This window comes from Canis lupus, chromosome 13 (genome assembly GCF_048164855.1).
Source record: "Canis lupus baileyi chromosome 13, mCanLup2.hap1, whole genome shotgun sequence".
Taxonomy (NCBI): domain Eukaryota; kingdom Metazoa; phylum Chordata; class Mammalia; order Carnivora; family Canidae; genus Canis; species Canis lupus.
In genome coordinates this window covers 2,896,507-2,917,026 of record NC_132850.1, presented here as the reverse complement: position 1 = coordinate 2,917,026, position 20,520 = coordinate 2,896,507, and the positions used below count along the sequence as shown (strand labels likewise).

At 54.0% G+C, this 20,520-nt stretch overlaps 1 protein-coding gene across 10 annotated transcripts in view; it reads right to left on the bottom strand.

Moving 5' to 3' along the window:
* Positions 1–20,520, bottom strand: part of HIVEP3 (HIVEP zinc finger 3) — a 459,420-nt gene that overhangs the window by 42,456 nt on the left and 396,444 nt on the right. For 9 of the 10 annotated variants that reach the window (XM_072771656.1, XM_072771652.1, XM_072771653.1 and 6 more), the window contains 2 exons: positions 12,665–18,301; positions 8,289–8,434 (listed from right to left, as the gene is read on the bottom strand). In XM_072771656.1, coding sequence (XP_072627757.1) covers positions 8,289–8,434; positions 12,665–17,737 — 5,219 coding nt within the window. In that variant the 5' untranslated portion in view covers positions 17,738–18,301. Of the gene's footprint in view, positions 1–8,288; positions 8,435–12,664; positions 18,302–20,010; positions 20,222–20,520 lie in introns of those variants that run through there. The other variant, XM_072771658.1, reaches the window with a different exon arrangement.

Sequence of the window (20,520 nt, the reverse complement as noted above, 5' to 3'; positions counted from 1 at the left end):
GCCTCGAAGCACCAGGACCCCTTCGTTTAAACACTCACCTTCCACTCTTTCTAGTCCCTCTTCCCATTTTCTCTGCTTCCCTCCACAGCCAACCTCTTGGGATGGAGGTTTCCCTACTCGATGCCCCCACTCTTCATCTCAGCCCATGCCACTGGGATTCGGCCCTGACCCAAACAGCTCCCATCAAGGCCACCAGAGACCCCCCCCGGTGGCCACCTCCCAGGGACACTACCTGTCCTCACCTTCCCGGGCCTCTGAGCAGCACTCAGCACAGCTGACCACCCCCTCCTTAAACACCGTCTCCTCTTGGCTTCTAGGACCTCTCACTCTGCTGGGTGTCCTGCTCCTCTGGCTTTTCCTTCTCAAACTCATTGCACCTTTGTCTTGATCAGCCTCCAACTGCTGGTGGATCCCGGGCTGGGTCCTGGATGTTCTTTCCTCTTCTCTCATTCTATCTCCCCAGGGGACCTTCTTAGGGGACCCACTCCTTAAGTAGCATCCATGCATTGACAAATACATATCCCAGTGTGTGTTTCCAGCTCGGGCCTGGCCTCTGAATGCCAGGCTCACCTGTCGGGACTGCCAAACACCCCCCTGAACACCCGGATGTGTGACTGGCGTCTCGAAATTACCATGTCTACCAAGTCTTGATCTCCCTCCCCCAAACCTCCTTCTCACTCCTCAGCCCTCCCTGCGCATCTCAGTCAATGATACCACCATCCATCCACTGTCCCTCGAGCCGGAAGCAGGGTGGTCTTTTTTGATTCCAAGCTTCTCTTTCTCACCCTCCATACTTAATGCACCGGAAGGCCTACAGCCACATTCCCCATCGCAGGCACTGGATGTCTCACGTGGACTCTGCAGTAGCCTGCCCTTCTGTGCCCCACTCCTACCCCCTCCCAAAGTCCAGGTCACATTCCTTAGGAGAGATGGGGCAACAGGATTTGGGGAGGAGGAGAAAGAGAACAAGGCCCAGTGTGGGCACATGTGATGGGGCTCGACATTTGACTCCCCAGCCCTCTGGGGCCACACTCAGAGCTGCCCATCCACACTTATTATTTGAGAGAGAAGTCTGAGAATGAGGAGAGTCTAGGAAGAAGGCAGGGCCCCAGCAGCCTGGACTCATCTGGGCCCCCCAGGGTCCCCCAGGGCCACTTCTCTCCAGCCCCTAAGACACAGGGGGTCTGCTCAGCCTGGGAGCTGGCATCCCGAGAGCCAGCCCTTTTTGGCATCACATGTTTCATCTTGACCTTTAATGGTTGCAGGACAGGTGAGCAAGCAAATGACCTTGGCTGCCCAACCCAGACGCTGGCCCCATCACTGACACCATCTGACTTTCCCTGCCCTGGATCAAGCCTGACTCCAGGTGCCCAGCCTGGTTCAGCCCTGACTCTTGTCCTTGCTCCTTCCTGAGACCCAGAGCCTTGATCCTACTCACAGGTTCAAAAAAAAGCTGCTGAGACCAGGGACGTGCAGTCTCACCTACAGTCTCCTGACCAGGCTGGAGGGAGATTCCTTCATTTAATAAACATGCTCTAGCACTGCCGTATGTGCCAGGCACCTTTCTCAGTGTCAGGGATACGGCAATGACTAAAATACAACTCCTGCCTTCTCACAGAGCTTGCATTCTGGTGGAGGAAATAGAAACAAACTAGTAGATACATGGGAAAAAAATAAAACAGGGAAGGGGAATAAGAAATGCCAGAAAAGGGTACAAGTGGGTAGGTAGTCTGGGGAGGCTTCACTGAAGGGTAACTAAAAGAAGTGAGGGAGCCATGAGACTCCTGAGAAAAGTGCTCCAGGCACAGGGCACAACAAGTGCAAAGGCCCTGAGGCAGAAGCATGTCCGACAAACAACAAAGAGGCCACTAGCTGTAGGTGAGAGAGCAGGGGTAGAGTGGCAGCCAGTGGCCAAGGAGGAGCTGAGGCCAGCACACACAGGCCACTCGAGGGCTGTGGAGGGTGCAGGACAGCACTGACAGGGTCTGTTGACATTAAACAGGAAACAAGATCCCAATGGTTGCTGGGTTGAGAACACAGTGTGGTGGGAAAGGGGGGAAGCAGGCGATTATAGGAGGACACTGTGATAATCCAGGTGAGAAATGGCAGTGGCTTGACCCAGGAGGTGAGGGAAACAAATAGGAAGATTCTGGATATGGTTTCAAAGGCTGAGTTGACAAGATTCACTAATGGACACGAGACACAGCAGTCTGGGGCTGAACATCTGGAAAAATACGGTTGCCTGTGCAGAATCTGAACAAGTGACTTTGCTTCTCTCTTTCAAAAGACACTCCTTCCACCCCTGGTCACTTACACGACTTCCAGAAGGACATTCAGCAAGTGTGCAGTGATGGACATAGTTTCTCTACCCATACACCACAACCTGCACATTACCAACTCTGCAGTGGTATGCATTTTTCATTCCATTGTGGATTTTTAGAGTGGTTTACTGGATGAGATTTTGCTTACATCTTATCCCCAAAGCTTCAACTTATCACTATTTATTTGATTCAAAATTTAATCAATTTGTTCCTCAACACATATTACAGAGATAACAAATATTATAATTTTTTTTAGAGATAACAAATATTGCCAAAAACATAATTCAACATCGTCCTTAATCTGGAGTTCACAGGTCGGTGGGGCTAGGCAAGGCAGAAATTCGGAACTTTAGGATGAAAAATAATGATACACTTGTAGGCCCCAAAGTCCAAGAAGAAATGGGTTTCTGAAAAATTACTGAGAAAGAGAATCACCTTTAATTTTTTTTAAATGAAAACATATTCTCTCCAAGCGACTATTTCATAAGCACACACACACATGCACACACACACACAGAAGCTTTAAAAAATAGGAGTGCACCATAAAACGTGCTGCGTACGCCGCATGATCTCTCAGAATTGAATAAAATAAATTCAGCTATTAGAAATGAAAATACATGAGATAGAAAAGCACATATGTTCAAAATAAAACTCTCTCAAATGGAGCAACATTGGATTAAGTCGACTTTTAAAATAAATTCTGACAATTGTACCAAGAACCTGATGAGTAACCGTGGTCCTCAGCATCTGCGTGTGTTGTTCTAAGGATGAGTTCACCGGGCGCAGTGGACATTACACAGATGGCCGGAGACCTGACACAATGCCCCGGCGAGAGGTCCAGCTGGACATATGAGTCTGGGAGTCATCAGCCTTCAGACAGTATATCGAGTCACCTTGGGAGTTTAGAGAGAGAAAAGGGGTGTCCTGGAGACCGAGCCCTAGGAACCCTAATGTTTAGAAATAAGGAGATGATGGGAAATCACCAAAGACGATGAGAAAGCACCACTGGCAAAGGAAGAAGACCAACAAAGATGGTGCTCTGGAAACCAAAGGGTTACAAGGAAGGGGGAAGGAGGAGGGATCCACTGTGTCGAATGCTGCCAGCAGGTTAGGGAGGAGCAGAAGTGAGAACTGACCACAGAATTCTACAGGGTGGACGGCACCATTGAGCTTGATAAGAGTAGTTCTGAGGCGTGAGGAGCCCAAAGGCCCACCTGGAATGGACTCAGAGAGAATGGGAGGAGAGACAGGAAGGTGAGCGAGGGTAGTTAACAGCTTCTAGAGTTTTTCCTTAAAGGGCAGCAGAAAAATCTGGAGATGTAGGCCCTTCAGTCAAAGGAGTGTTTTTAGGGTGGGAAACTTTGAGTTTGGATATGCTGAACTGAATGGGCCAGGAGGGGGGTAACGGCGGCAGTGAGGGGTTGGGGTACACTGGGTAGGTGAGGATGGATGGGACCCAGCACCGTCCGACAGGAGCCCAGCTGCTTTCAGCTCAGCAGCTGAGTGATGCAGTTGGCAGGGTCTGGGACAGAGTCCTGCTGAAAGCCTGAAGGGCTCAGGGGACAGCCCTGGGGAACCCCGCGTCCATGAGTCACCCGATGGACCTCACTGGCCCACCCAGAGCGGAGCTGCTGTTCCCCTGCCCTGGATTCCAGTTCCGAGCTGAGGCTGGGCTCCCCTCTAAACACTGCCCCCTCCCCCAATCCCTTGCTCCCTGCCCATGGCCAGCTGTCTGCATCCCCACCCTGGCTGGGCCTGGCATCCCTGGCTCTTGTGTCTGAGCTCATCATTCCCTGCAGACCTGAGCACCAACCTCCCCAACCCTCAAGGCTCGAATGACCACTTTCTGCAGCCGGGTGGTTCTTACTCATTCCAGTCTCTCCTTCTTCCACACCAGCCCTTGGGGCTAAGCTCCCAGCTTTCCTTGCAACAAGTGAACTTGAGTTAGGACAATATAGGCATTACCCTCAATGAACAATATAACTTTGTATGTGTGAAAACAACATTCCCTAACAAAGGAGCCCTTCTAAAACAACCAGGGCAAATGCATAGGTGCTGGGTGAGAGCGCCAACACATTCCTGATGGGCACTCCCAGAGCCTGGCTGGAAAATGCAGGCTTTGTTTGGGTGTGGAAGTGATGGGGAATGAAGGGAGGGGGCTGTGTGCCAGGAAATGAATGCAATAAATGGGGACTGATGCAGAGTGTGCACAAAGCAAGGGCCCAGGACCCAAGTCAAGAGGGGTCCTGGAATGAACTTTAGGGCCAATGTTATTCCAGAAGGAACATGGAGAACTAGGGAGTGTGGGGGCAGCTGGGAGGTTAGTTAAAAGAGAGGGTTGAGTACCGCCTCTGAAGGCCAGAGAGGACTTGGCAGTGGGCAGAGCTCAGCCGGGCACAGAGGGTGACGTACAGCAGGGGCAGGTCAGACAGCAGGTCCAGGAAGACCAGCCTGTGTTTTAACTGGATTCTGGGGCTCAGGCCACCATAGGAAGCCCTGGGGCTGAAGAACCACAATCAAAGACACTCAATGGCTCCCACATGGGAGTCTGGAGAGAGGGAGACCAGAGACAGGGCACAGGGAATAAGGGAGATCACACCCGAGCCATGAACCACTTCGTGTGGACACCAGAATTTGTGGGCTCACTGGAAGGTGGGGATCAGGAGCAAAGGCACCCAAAATGATGCTAAGGTTTTGAGCATGAAGGTCTGGGTACACCATCTGAGGTCTGGACATAGAAGAAGATTCTGTTGGCCGCTTGGTTAGCATGATGCTGAAATCGAGGGGACCAGGAAGCCTCAGAAGCAAGGGGATATAGATGGAGACCCAGATTTAGCGTTGCTGGCGCAGGGACAAGGTTTGAAGAAGAGAGAGGTGATGTTGATGAGAGAGAACTCTCAAGGCCAAAAGAAATCAGTCCGACTGACCAGGTACGTGTGTCACCATTACACCCAGCGACCGAGCTACCGTCCCTCTCCACCTGCCCCAGTGTCACCCATCTTTGCAGGCCGAGCCCCACCTTGTCCGGGAAGCCCCTTGTGGCTGTCCAGCCCCAGAGGTCCTCACCCGCTGGGAGCATCTCAACACTAGCAGCCCAACCTCAGCACCGGGCCTCTGATGGCAAGTGAAACAATCTCCAAGCACCTTGAGGGCAGACCTGCGGTTTACCCCCTTGACTCTGGGTGTCTTCTGGCACAGAGCACCCAGAAGGCATTGAATAAATGGCTCCTGCTTGATGGATTGATTACTTGATTGATTGCTGGGTTGGAGGTCAGGACGAAAGGTAGCGAGACTAGTGAGTAGCTTGACTAGTGACAAAAAGACGCATGAGCGTGGGGCTCATGGCATCTACTGCTTGTGTCTGGCTTCTCGATTTATGGCTATGAATGAGATCTACACGGATCAACAAGGGGACATCTCAACAATACTGTTGAGTAAAAACAAGTTGCAGACATATGTTAAATCCACCAGAATAGTCAGCGCTGTCTACAAAATATCTCTGTGCCCCGCCCATGTGCACCTCTCAACCCAAATATCTGGCCCCCCATGTGCACAGTAGGACCAGTAGGCCTGCAGTCTTCCACTCTCACTGGGGTTGGTGAGGCTGCAGGGCTTGCCCTGGCCAGTATAATGGAAGTAGAAACTTCTGGGTGGAAGCTATATGAGCCGTTGCACAACTGACAATTTTTCATCTTTCTCAGTCTCTGTCGCCTTAGATCTCTTAGTGACTCCTAGGAACAGGAGCCGACTGCAGACCCTTGCCAAACGTGTCCTGGAGTGCTATGCCTGCTTGCTGTGTTAAAAAAAAAAGAAGAAAGAAAAAAGGAGTAAATGAGTCTAAGACAAAGAGGCCTCAGATGGGTGTGCTTGAAGGGTATATTCAATTCTGGGTGGGGGACACCCTCAGCGGTTTGAGGGGGATAAGGGGTTTCGTGGTTGGTTGACTGGATGGTCGCATTCTTGGCCCCATCCATGAAAGGTTGGCGGTGCCTCTAGTTACGTGACAACCAAACATAATTCTCCTCCAAGTTTCCAAGCACTCCTGGTGACAGATACCAGCCCCCAGGTGACCACGACTAGAGAGGGGTCGTCAGAAGCTGGGGTGGGAGGTGCAGCAGGAGCCCAGATGGGACAGCTGGGCTGCAGGAGAAGAGAATCTGATGGGTGACATTACACGGCCCTGAAGTGTTCCAACTGGCAATGGCAAGCAGAGATTCTGGAACAGAGCAGGTGGGACTGACTAAGCGGCAACCTGGGCGGGACAGTGGGGCGGCAGGTGTGTGTGTGTGTATGTGCGCGAGCACAACGCCCAGGCCGTAGGAAGAGAAGGGGACTCAGGTGTAACCTTTGGCATTGCAGCTGAAGGCAGACCATGAGGCAGAGCTTCTAGCAGGTGCCTGGAGCTGTGAACTCTCGGGGGGGCGGGGGTAGAGGCTCCTGCCAGCTTCCCTGCCCCCACTCAGGCCTCCCGGGGAAACCAGGGCAGCAGAGGGCCGCCTGGGGGACCCGATCTCAGTCTGCAGGCAGCGGCTTCTCAGGGAAGAAGCAAACCTCTTCCTGCACACCAGCTATCTCTCAGCAGCCCCTCGGGGCCTCACAGACAGTTCTGGAAGCACGAGGAGAGGACGCAAGTTGCTGTGACCAGACGCATCAATCCTTGGACGAAGTCTTAGGGGGCCTCTTACGTAGCCAGTGATGTGAGAACACGGAGACACAAGAGGGCGCTCCGTTCAAATAGCAGGAGACAAACTGGTCCTTCTCCAGTTGGAAAGAGGGTATTTCGAAAAACCTTTGGTCTAGTGGTTCTCAATGGAGCCGCTACTGGAACTCCCCTGTAGGGGATGCTTCTCCCCTAGACGGTGGTATCCCCACCATTGCATTTTTTTTTGCCATTCTGACTCCCTCCCACATCACTGTGACAACCCAACTCCCCAAGTTTTGTTGCCAAACGCCCCCGCTCCTGAGAGCCCAAGCTCCTCACTGCCCCCAGAAGATGCCCTCTGGTGGCTCTGGGGAGCTTGGCCACCTCTGCTGTCCCCAACTAACAGAGGAACTCAGCACCTCCCGCTTTGACCTTGTGAGTCAGGCACCCGCAGGCGCTAGAGGATGGCAGGCCCCCCCCAGTGACACCCCATGTTGGCTGGTGCTCACGAGGACTATCCTCCACGGGAGGGAGGTTTCCCCTCATGCTATCGTCCCTTGGGACCGGGTAGGATGAGGGCTGCATTGATCACACTGGGGACACAGACACAGGACCCTGAGACAGACACCACAGGCTCTGCTTACAGACACCCACATCTCAGGGAGCAAACACGTGGTCACACAGAACACAGCTTGCACAAAACTTCCACAAAGCAAGTCCGAAACAAGGCACCCTGCTGAAGCCCAGAGGGCCCCCCAGAGTGAGGTGTCAGATGTTCAGATCATTAGGTTTTCAAAGATAAGTGCCAACGGTAAAAATCCAGGGATGATATTCCAAATAGTTACCAACGAGCCTGGGACCGGTGTAGACAGCTGGAGTGGGCAGCGCGTTCATCATGAGCCCTGCAGACAGCCTGTGGGCAGGGCCCGAGTCCCCTGTGGGCCACCAGGCACGTCCACACGGCCGCTTGGGCAGGACAGAGGTGATTCTTTGGGAAACGTGCACCAAGGTAGGTGGCAGTCCGGACAGGACCGAGGGGACGCACTATCCGCCCCAATGCAGCGACTAGAAACCCGTGGCCAACGTCTGAGGCAAGGAGAGGCTGAAGAAAGACCCAGACTGCTGCAGGCCTCAGCTTCCCATCCCCTGCCAGGGAGCCCGGTGCTCCGAACACAGATGGCCTGCGAGTCCCACGAAGGTGGCATCTGCCGGAAAGCACCTGCGGGCCCTGCCCGGGGAGGCGCTGCCCGCCTCGGCGCAGACGGGACTGGCTCTCACTCCACAGGAAGCAGAAGCAAACATTGCAAACCAAACATGATTCTTACCCTCCTTCGAAGATTTTGATCCTCGCTGGCTCCCCTCTTTTGGAGGCAGGAGCATCCTCCTCCGGCTTGCCTCGCTTCTCTTCTTCCTTCTGCACTCTAGCTAGATCTTTCTGGCCTTCCGAGGAAACCAGCGAAGGGAGGTGAACCTGGCCCACCGCAGGAACGACAAAATCACTGCTGTTAAACGGGAGCAATGGGACGGCGCCCTCGATGGCATTGCATGCTTACTCTCCGCTGTGCCTGGCTCACGTACACTTCCCTCTACCCTGTGAAGAGGGGCTAGAAGCTGCGGTTTGCGGAAGGAAGGAAATGGACCCCCGGACAGGTGAAGACCCTCCTGCAAGGCCACCTGGTTAGCTGTGTCGAAATGGGGGCTCCCACCAGGACTTTCTCCTGGGAGGACCAGGCCTTCCCACAAAAGCTTTGTTTGCTTTCCCTTTCACACTAGCCTAGAACCTTCCGGGGACAGGTCCTCATCTTGGGTGTCCTCGGTCACACCAGCACCCAAAGCAGAGCCTGCCTCAGAGAAGCTAGCGTGAGTGATGTTGCGCACATAAATGAAGACTCTACCCCGGAGATTAACTGCTCCAATTCTGTCTTATAGATCAGGAAATCAAGGTCACTCTGCAAGTGAAGGGCACTGCCTGGAGCAGAGTGCGGGTCTCCTGAGGGCCCTGACCAAGGCTGTGCGTCTCACTGATGGCCACGCACCTGGACGGGGGTGTGCAGGCTCTGGCTGGTAGTCTAAGGGAACCCATGCTCTACAGAGCTATGGGCCTCAGTGGTGAGAGCTGGCTCAGGAGAGCTGGCTCATGCTGCCATCTAGACCCTCTGATGGCAGCAGCAAGTGGGCCCACCTTTGAATAGGGAGCTGTGATGCAGGGCTGGGGGCTGGGGCCAACAGTGCCCAGAGTGAGATTCTCATCCTACATCCTACTTCACACCACTGCCAATTAAGGTCACGTTTACAGCCAGAGGGAGAAAGCAACCACGTCTCCCGGTGCAGAGATAATCTAAACCACCGGTTCCTGTGCCAGCCGTCATGCCTGTCCCTATGCAGGTGGGTTGAGCTGAGCAGAAAGGTAGCTGGTTGGGAATCAGGGGATCTGATTCTTAGCACCACATAGGCCACCACTGCGTGCTGAGCCACCCTTGGGTGGATTGTTTCTCTCTCTGGGATTAGTTAATCTCTGAGGGGATTTAGATTATCTTGAAGATCCATTCCAGGGCCAACATCTATGACTCAGTGCCCTCCCACCCCACTCACACAGTTTCTTCAGAATTGGAGATGAGGAGTGCAAACCAAGTGAGGCCACGGATTGCTGCCTTGGCAGGAGGCAATGGACTTTGTGCAATGCCCATGGATTTCCAGAGCATGCTGTTTTTACTATCTCATCTGGGCCATCTGTGGAATGACCAAGGGGCCTTCCATAGGCTGATGGATGACTTCTCTCTCACCACCAGCTGTAATGTCTGGGCAAAGCTAGATGAGGCTGGTTTGGGCAGCAACACACTACTCTATCAGGAAACGCTGTTGGAACTGAGTGGGGGGCAGGGTGGGGGACCAGGAATCCATGTTGGCTTTTAAAGACAATAATATGATTGTCTTTGAATTGTAAAAATGATTATTGAGTGCCAGCGTGCCAAGCACTATTCTAAACACACTTTGTATATTTTAACTCAGTTATCTTCACAGCCCTGTGAGCTATTTTTAATATCTCCAGTTTATAGATGAGGAAACCAAGGCACAGATGGAAGAGGTAACTGGCCCAAGGTCACACTGCTAGTAAGTGAGGTAGTGGGATTCAAATCGGGGTAATTTGGCACTGGAGTCCTAGTTTTCAATCTGTTTGCAGTATGTGGTTGTCAAAAATGATCCCCAAGGAGAAAAAAAAAGCAGGAGAAATTGAGGAATGTAATGTGGCTTCAAAGTGATGTTTGTAATAAGCTTCGGTTTCTTCAGGCCTTATATATTTTTTTAAAGATTTTATTTATTTATTCATAGAGACACACACACACACAGAGAGAGAGAGAGAGAGAGAGAGAGGCAGAGACACAGGCAGAGGGAGAAGTAGGCCCCATGCAACAAGCCTGATGTGGGACTCGATCCCGGGTCTCCAGGATCACACCCCGGGCTGCAGGCAGCGCTAAACCGCTGCGCAACTGGGGCTGCCCTCTTCAGGCCTTATATATGGGAAAAAACTACCTGTGACCCAACTCAATCCTGATAGAGTAGCCTAGAACTACATGAAGACAGTTTGGAAGATTTTTAAAATGCTAAGATAGCCTAAAGGGCCTTTTCAGAGCTACTAACAAACAATGGAAGCTACAAGATGACAAACTCAGTAAAGAACTTTTTAAAGGCACTGCCCAAAGATGGGTTGTGTTGTACCAAGAGGTAGTGAGCTCCCCATCACTGGAGATATGCAAGCAGAGGCCAGAGATAGAGGCATGAATGTGGGAAGGCATAAAGCCATGGGCCATGCAGTTATGTTAAGGCACTGGATTGGTGCACTTCTGGTAGGAAACAGGCCAGTGAATCAAATGAATTATTCCAAGGAAAAGTTTGTAGGTTTCAGCTCATTTTATGAAAGCAGTATTTTATTTTATTTTGAAAGCAGTATTTTAAACAAAAGATTCCCCAACTTGATTAAGCTAAATTAACTCTTCCTTTTTTAAAAATGGCCTTTTAGTGTATAGTCATTAAAACAGAGAGGCAGTCCAGATCATTTGAAAGGGCTTCGAGGCGAGGTCTAGGTTTGAATCCGGGCTCTGCCATTTATTAACTGCGCACCCGTGTACAGGCTACCTAACATCTCTGTGAATTGGCCTTCTCCTCCATAAAATGGTGATATAGTACCCTTTCAAGGTGGTTGTGAGGATGAAAGTAAAGTTCCACACTACTTGGCCCACAGCAGGGGCACAAGAAGTCATAAGTGTGAATATAATTACAACAGTATCGTGGGCATCACCAGTAGGACACAATGGAGAGCACATTGGTCATGATGTTTACAGCAAAAGTGGACATCTCGTCTAGGGATGCCTGTAGACTGACAAGGATATTCAGAGAACATATGTGGGAAATGATCCTGTGAAGAGTCAGCTGAGCCAAGGACAAATTCTGAGCACAAAAGGCACTCGGTGATAAAAGGGAGGAAACGAATATAGGAGGTGCCCCTGAACACAGCTTTGTTCATGTATCTGAGATATGAATTTAGTTTAGTGGATTTATGCCTGATTTGATCAAAGTGTCTGGTCTGAAAACACATTGTTGAACATTTAAAAATCTGCAGTCACTTTTACGGTTTTCTTTCCTCAAATAATTGCAAGAAGAAAAATCAATCATCTGGAGTCAGACAGGTCTAAGTTCAAATTCTCGGTGTGCCCGTTACCTGCTGTGTGACCTTGACATCTCTCACCCTCTGACCCTTGGGTCTCTCCTCTATAAATGGGAGATGGTACTGCTGCCTTGCAGGTAGGGACAAGCACTTAATGGATTTGGCACAGTACTTGGCACACTGAGGGTACTCAAGCAACAAGCTCAACTCTTACTCCACAAACACCAAGTCGGCATAACATCGCATGGCCTGGATGCCCAGGCCAGCCTTCTCAGGGTACGGGGGTGTCATGTATCTGAAGCAAAGCTGGAATGATCAAATTTCAAACTTCCTGAACTTGCAGGGGTCAGTTACTCTATGGCTCCCAGAGCAGCCTCGGGCTAGAGGCCCTGGAGGGTGCATGTGACAAGCCCTCAGTCAGGGCCAGGTGTTCCCACACAGCACAGATGGGTCAGGCTGTGAGTGCTCTTACCCCTACTGGTGATGAGGAACATGGCAGTCGAGCTCTGTGGGCTATCCCACTCATAGGAGGGAAAGAGTGGGTATTTTGGGAGCTTCTTGTGTCACATTCTAGAAACTCGGGTACGAGAAGATTTTGAGTGGTACGAGAGAATGGAAATAGTGGGTGTGGAGAATAAGAAAAGCAAGAAAAGGCTAACAGAACTTGTGGGGTGGCATAAAATTCTGAAATTGCTGCAGGCTTTCCTATCAGCCAAATTTTCCTACACAGTCTTTTGGAGAGTTTTTTTTTCATGGCTCAGATGGCGTCTTTGATTTTATGATAGCAGCTAACGGGGATGCAGGATCACCTCAAAGCTCACTTTACTGAGATGTATCTAGTCTAGTGATGTGAGGAACACACCGACAAAGAAACCCAATAAATACATTTTTCCTTCTGAGGTGGCCAGTCACAGTGGACGGAGAGGAAATCTGCACAGTCATCTGGCTCTAGTTACGTAAACGGACCCTGAGGGGGACGTGGCCTTAAAAGCTCAGCAGAGGCTTGCCAAATCAGCGGGAAGAACAAGGCTGACTTACCTCTGTCATGCGTGGCTTGCGGGAGCTGGATGGCACAAGCCTTCCTGTCTCAGGATGCGGAGCTGTGGCCATGGTGTATGTTTCTTTGCTCACCTTCTGCTTAGACCTCAGGAGGGACAAAGCAGCTTTAGTGGAAACCCCCGGAAGGTTGGGGTTGTACAAACTTATGCACCAACCAGCGTAAACAGAGGACCTCCTATCTGCATGCTGGATGTGATTTGGCTTAATGTAGTTTAAATAGCACCAACTGACATTAGTGGTCGTGTGAAGGCTGGGGAACTGCAGTACCTTCTTTGAGTCCGTACCTTCTTGCGGCTTGGCTGGTCTTGGGGACGTTTCTGACAGAGGCAGCGAGCTGGAAGGTGCCAGTGGAGGGAGGTCAGGTTGTTCCTTGGAATCTTCTTTCTTCACACTCAGTGGGGGCAGCCCTCTCCGGTGAGGCTTACCAGATGGCTGGGCGTATTCCTTCAAAGCCTCTGAGCCTGGGGCCGTCACATGGGGCAGTGAGGAGTGAGGAAGGGGAGTCATTTCCTTGGGGTCCGATGGATCTGAGGATAGGCTGGACACCATTTCCAGCTCCCTCCTGCCCTGGCCCTGGCTGCCCAAGTGGGATTTCTCTGGCCTCTTGCCATCCTCCGTGCTGGTCAGCACCACACTGCACGGCTTTACCAGCTCGAGTTTTTCATCTGCCTTGGAAGCCTCCTCTTCCTTCACCCTTTTTTGCTGCTGGGTCTCCATGGTGAGTTCAAGGCTGCCAGCTGGTGAAAGGACGCGTTTGCTCCCCCCCACCGTTGAAGAGCTCCCCTCCAGGCTCAAGACACTCTCCGATGATAGGGAAGTGCCTTTTCTTTCAGGAAATGTCACAGGCACTCTCAAGTATGGAGTCGGGAAACCTCTGCTCTGCTCTTCACTTACCCTGGCCAATCCAGGCCCAGCCTCGTACACATCTGTCCCACACACAGTCGTCCCTTTGCATGGGGGCTCCTCGTACTTAGGAAGAGTCACAGTTGCTGAGCTGCCTTGGGACTGGGTGACCAGGATCTGGGAGAGGGTGGTGTACATGGCACTCCCATAGGATGGCATGTTGGTCTGAATGCGGACGGGCACAACCAGGGACACCATGGTGTCTGGACAGGCAGGCAGGGTCAGCGGAGGGGCTGAGGTGGGTGCCGAGCAGCTGGCTGGGGGAGCCACGGGGGGAAGTGGGATGTCACTGCTGTACTCTGTGCTGGGGGAGAGGCCGGTGGTTCCTGTCGCCAGCGGGGCTACGCTGGTTTTGATCTGGGGCAGATGGCTTTCCACATCGCCAGGGAGCGGAAGTGGGAATTGGGATTGCAGAGGCAGGAAAAATCCAGAAGAGAGCGCCGACGAGGCAGGGTACGGCACAGGGAGAAATGAAGGGGGCTGCCGGAAGGGGATGCTGGCTGGGTGAGGCATGAGCTGGGGGAGGTGGAGCTGGCCTGGGTGCAGAACCGTAGGCTGGAGAGGAAGTGGCGGGGCTTGAAATAGGGTAGGGGGAAGCGGGGGCATGGAGTACGGTGCAGAGAGGAGGCTGGACATGGCCTGGGTGGAGAAGAATTCTGAAGACTGTCCTGGCTCATGCTGCAAGAGGTGCTGGAAGGAGAAAAGAGAGACGGGTGGGGGCAGGTACGGCTTCTCGTGCAAGGGGAGCTGGGCAATGGGGTGATGGAACACCTGCAGGGCTTCTGTGTAGGGCGGAGTGGACCCCAGTGGGGGTCTGTCCTGCACCTGGCTCTTGCCTCCCGGGTGCCCGCTGTGCGAGGTGGCCGCTGAGGAAATCTGGGGCAACGAGCTCTTGGTGGAAGGCTTACTGCATGAGGGCTTTGGTTCCTCGCTCTCCTGTCTTCCCTTGGGGGTGCCCTCCGGCTCGGTCTCTGGAGGCCTGCTCAGAGAGGCCTGTCTCACCAAAAAGCACTTCCTTCTCTCTGGCGGGGCGGCCGGGGTGGCCGGGGCTGCTGGAGCCGCCGGGGCTGGCCCGGAAGGGCCTGTCAAGGACAAGCTGCCGTAGTCGAATGATTTGCTGCGTGTCTCGGTCATATGGGCAGAATGGGAAATGTTGGGGCTCTGCTCTGAGGCTGACCTCCGCATCTCTCGGGCATGCGGGTGGTGGCTGGGGACGGTCAGCATGTGGGTGCCCAAGGGTTTGGGGCGTGGGTCAGACGAGAGCCCGGGGGCCTCAGCTTTTCCGTGGTCATCCCTCTCGAAGGAGGCAGAGCGGCTGGACCCGCTCAGAGAGACACTGCTCTCCTGGCTAGGGCTGCGAGACAGGGGTGCAGAAGACTCAAAGCTGGACTCCCCCGACGACTGGGCCATCTCCGCCAGGCGCAGCCTCTTCTTCTTGGGCGGCAGCTTCTCGGCCGGGAGCTGGGCAAGTGTCTGGCTGCGCTGGGGCCACTGGAATTCCTCCGTCTTCTCGGGTTCCTTAGGGGGCGGCTCGGGCTCCGTGTCTGGCCGGTCGGGCTCCTCAGTCACCAGGATCTCGGGGACCTGAATGTTGGGCTGGCGGACCAGCCTGGGCTGTAGGGAGTGGGCCGAGCGTCCGTGCGGGGCGGGTGGGGGAGAGGAGAATGGGCCCGGGGGCTTGTCTTCCCCTTCCAAGCCACTGGGCTGCTCCAGAGAGTCGGACTTCTCGAAGGAGCTGGTGTGCTGGATGACAGAAATTTCTTTGGATATGGTTCTCCTCTCCTTCCCAGACTCTAGACCAGACCCTGGCTTGGGAGTCCTTGGCTGGAAGCCCGTGGGTCCCTCCAGGGAGGGCACTGACTTACTCGGTTCTGCTGGTGACTTGGTGGACTCCAGGGGAAGGTTCCGAGCAGCCTCGGACGGTCCGGGGCCGCCAAACTGACTTTTGGTGGACTCAAAGGCAGGTGGCTCCTCCTCATCCCCAAGGCTCTTCTCTTTCCTCCTCTTCCTCAGCGGAGTGAGCTCCAAGGTGGTCCCCAGTTTATAATGCATCATCTGGGGCCAGGGCTCGTGCTCGGCCTGACTCTTTTCGGCTTCTGGGGACGTGTGAGCACCCGCAGGGATGGGCTTCGTGATCTGAAGCTCCGAGCAGTAGTACTTCCTATGGGCCTCGTAGTTGTCCCGTTTCTTGTACCGAGCACCACATATGTTACATTCATAGATCACCCCTTTCGTTTTCAAACCCTTCTTGGTCTTTTTGGTGAGTTCGCTTTCCTTGGTTTCTGGCTCGTCTGAGGCTTTGGAGGCCGCGTCTTTGCTACTGGGCCCCGGCTCCTCGGAACTGTACTCCCCTCCCAAAGGTAGTTCGATGGCCGGCTGGCGCTTGAGCATCCGGGGGTGGGAGGTAAACACGTGACTGCTGCGGCTCAGGGCTTCAGAGTCGGTGATGTGGTCGTCGAAGGAGTAGCTACCTCGGAAGGTGTGGTGGGGGGTACTGAGGGTGCAGGTGGCAGAAGGCATTGAGTGGCTTCTCAGCAGAGGCACAGGGGGGGTGGTGCTGGGCGGGTGCTGGAGGCTCAGCAGTGATTGTTCGGGCTTGCTTGTCTTGTCGCCGTGGGACGACAGGGGCTCCCGGTAGAGGCTGGATTTGGGGGACTCCATGCTGCTGCGCCTGGACAGCGAGCTCCTCCTTGGCTTCACGCTGTCGATCTCGCTGGTGTCCACCACGGCCTCGTTGATGGTGATGAGCTTGGTGATGTGCTCAATGACCTGCGTCCGGGGCACAGACAAAGGCACCAGGCTGGGCTTGTCTTCGGAGGACAGGGGCAGGAGGGGCTGGGTGGAGGTGGCCGTCAGCATGGCCGTCCGCTGCCCGATCCGCCCGCACTTGCCAAAGATGATCTCGGCGTAGGACCTGGCGTTGGTGTTCGGGGGGCTGACCTGCTGCTCGGCGCTCTCAGAGCGGGAGAAATACCCAGATTCTGTGCTCCCTTTGCTGCCCGGGCTCAGAAACGCCTGCTCGTCCATCACCTTCTTCCTCTCACTCAGGCGGAGGGCCAGCTTCTGCTTTATGGTGTGGGTGTCTTCGGGTTTCTGGCTCAGGGGGTGTTCGGATGAGGGTTCCGTGAATGGAGCGGGGTCCTCGAGCGACGGGGCCGAGCTGGACTGGGACAGGGAGCAGCGATCGTGGCTGGAGCCCTGGCTCCCGGAGCTGTACAATCCGCTGGACAGGAGCGGGTGCTTGGGCCTGGGGGAGAGCTCTGCGGGGTGGGCGGACGCGGTGCCTGTTTCGTCCTCCGAGTCTGTGCTTTCCCCCTCGGTGGGCTCCTCGAACTCCTCCCCGGGGATCCTCTCCATCTCCAGCCCCGGGGGGTACATCTCGCCACCCACTCCCGAGGCCAGGCCGGCCTTGATGCGGTGAGCATGGGACTTCCTGTGCTTGTACAGGTTACTCTTGGTCTTGAAGGAGAAGCCGCAGGGGCCGCAGGGGTAGGGCCGCTCGCCCGTGTGCGAGCGGATATGCTTCTGGAGCACGCTGGGCTTGGCGCAGGGCCGGCTGCAGTACTGGCATATGTACTTGCCCGGCTTCTGCGGTTTCCTCTCCTTCTTGTGCGCCTCTTCTGGGGGCTTCAGGGACACCTGGGAGGGACGGGGCACGAAGACTTTGGGGATGCCAGGCAGGTCCTCGGGGGGGATGATGGAAGCATGGGAGGGGAGGAGCTGGCTTGGTGGATGGAGCCCAGGGGTCACGAAGGAGCTTGAGGGTCCGGGTCTCATGGGGTCCACCAGCTGCCACGTGGACCCCTCCAGGAGATGCTCCGGTTTGCCAGGCGACATGAATGCTGGTGTCAGAGGGTGCTGCGGAAGCTGCGAGATGGGGACGGAGGTGTCAATGGAGGACCTCTTGGAGGGCTTCTGCTGCTGGCCGGTTTTCTCCTGAGAGCCTTCCCTAAGAACCGACGGGGGGCCCGGGAAGGGCTGCGGGGCTAGGAGCTCTTGGAGGGGGCCCTCTTGGGTGGCGGCTGTGCTGCTGCCTGGGTATGGGGTGCTGGACGCAACGCTGGCCTGCACGGCCTCTCCTTTGGTCAGCCGCTTCCGGGGACTTCCCTCAGCCTTCTTGGTGCCCTTGACACTTTGTTCAGGATCCATGACCTCCACAGAGACTTCAGATGCTATTCAGGGAGGGTTGGGGCAGGCTGCATTTATGAATAATCCAAGTGTCCCAAGGAGGCGTCTGGCTTTGGCCACATTGGTCAAGAGTTACGGAAACCAAACCCAAGATGGGCTTTGGGAGGTGGTTTTTTTTTTTTTTTTTTTTTTTTTTTTTTTTTTTGCAAGTGTCACTGGCTGCGAGTGGACTCAGAGCAGGTCATCGGGGCCCAAACTATTCACATTGGTGAGGCATGGCCCTCTACTTTGAAGACAGAAAACGCACCGGCACTTTCTGCCTGAATGTCTGTCGTGGAAACGTCATGAAGGACGTCGATGTCGCCATCATACTGTTTCAGTTGGCAGTGGCAAGTGGCCACCCACGAGTCCCCTGTGTGCTATGCGAACGGTTGGAGGCTAGAGACATCTGTATGCACGGCCCAATCATCCCTGGTCCCGGCTCTCAAGAAGCCACGCTGGAGCCTTGGGCAGCTCTGTCAGGTCCCTTCTCCCCTTTGGTCCCGGGATGGAGAACAGCGGCCGCCGAGGGAAATTCACGCTCTTCTACTTGATGAAAGCACACACGCAGACACACACACACACACACACACACACACACACACACACAAGAGAAGAGAGAGTTACTGCGATTTGTCCATGACCCGTGCAACTCAGACTCTGTGACACACAGTGATGTCCCTGGAAGATTAACCAGGGAGACTCGACCGAAAGTCACAGCCCCCCACTCTCTGCACCTGATCATGGCCCGAACCTCCCTCACCTGCATTCACAGGGGTGTTGGGTGCCCAGAGTGCCACCTGCGGTTCTGAGGACTGTGGCTGTGTGGGGTGGTAGGAGTGGAAGGGGAGGGGAAGGCTCTGGAAACTGCAGGACACTTGGGGATGGGAGGCCTCAGCTCTGCCCTGAGGTAGGTTCAGCTCCCGAAGGCTCAGTTGCCCAATCTATACAATGGGGTAACATCAAGTCCTGCCTCAACTGTGCCTTGGGGCTTCAATGGAATCCAGCAGGACAATGGCCATGGATGTCACTGGACAGATGTGGGCTGGTCCTACAGCTGGTGCAGGAGGAGGTGCGGAGGTGTTATTCAGGGATGAGCTTTCCAAGGGATAGATTATTTTCAGGTGACTCTTCTTCTTTCTCTGGCCCTGGGCTCTGAAGGTAGCCATGAGGGGCACCATTCATGGTTTTATTCTCCTTGCTAACCCAAGCCCATGTTTCATGGAAAAGCTAAAACCACCACCCCAGCCTGTGCAAACTCACAGTCTAACACAGCCGTGGCTACTCTGCCAAACAAGAGCTGGGAGGATCATTCTGGAAGGTTCCTCCAGCTTTTCCTGGCAGCCAAAGAGGAGAGGGAGATGTGGTCCATCACAGAGCCCTTAGAGCCAGAGAGGAGGAAATATCTAAGTTCTTTGCAGGAAGCAAAGTATTGCTTGCAGAGAACCTTTTCATGTGGCACTTCACACGGGGCAGTCAATGGTGCACGAGGTCACCCACGTCTTCAAATGACAGTCCTCCAGCAAATGCAGCGACTGACTTTTGTCGACAGAAGGTCAGAACTCGGCTATTCTTTGAGCAAGTCAAAGGCCTCCTTTAACGCAGGCAGAGAAGGCATCCTCACAAAGCAGGCCAAGGGTGGGGAAGGCTGAGGAATCTCATTCCCCGTATTCCTGTCCGTAGGGTGGACACCAGATCATATTATCTGAACTGGGGCACTTTTGAGAGTGAAAGAGGCAGTACTAATAATTATGGAAGAGCAAAAGGAATAAACCAGGGCTGTCCCAGGCAAGCTGGAACAAATGGTTTCCTTACAATGAATATTTACCTTGTGACCCAAACCAGGCACAAGTGCTGTCTCTGGGCGTCTGGTGAAAACTTTTCATCTTTGCTCTGGGGACTTAAATTACACCCCGGCCTCCTAGGGGATTCTTAGAGATGGAGTGTCTCATCTAATCCCCTCACTTGACAGATGAGGAGGTTGAAGCTAGAAGGATGATGTGATTTTCCCTCAAACTTCCACTGTGATGGTGGCATGGTCAGACCACCCAGTGCGTCCCGACCCCTGGCCAGGGCGCATCCCCTGCCTCAATGAAGAGATGTCCTCTAGGCCTTCTGTGGCTCAATGGGTGCTGCAGTCTGCAGCTCCATGTTCTACCAAAGCACTGGCTTGGCCCCAAGGGGCATGGCCGTATCCCTGGAAAGCATCTGCAGGTGTCTAGAGGCGTGACAGCAAAGGAGGCCTTTCAACTTACATTCTAGACTTGCTGTGACTTCTGGACAGGAGAAATGGGGGTCCCAGCTAAGGTTGAAGAGACCATGATGGTGGCATCACCCCCAGGCCTTGCTAAGGTGGGACAAGGCAGGGGTCATTCGCAGTGCAGGGAGAGAACTGTTCTCTGGGCTGGTCCAGAACTCCTGGTGGGGGCCCTTGGGTGCCATGTATGAATAATAAGGGGTTTACTGTACTTACAGTTTCTATTGACCCTTTCATTCAAGGATCTCAAAGCACCCCCCAAATTCTAGCTAGTGGTAAGCTCTGCTCCTTCCAATGGATGGATGGGACCCTGAGACATGACTGAATCTGAGTAGGAGTCAGTTGGCCAACTCTACATTGTTGGGTCCTGTGGTTGTCCCTTTACCCAGCCACAGGCTTTCCAGGGGCAGGTGGGGAAGCACCCAGTGGCTGAGGTTTGGAGCAGTTCACAGGCCAGGAAGGAGGGGTGGGTGGATGAGGAAGACAGTCAGGTAACTGTTGTGTCATC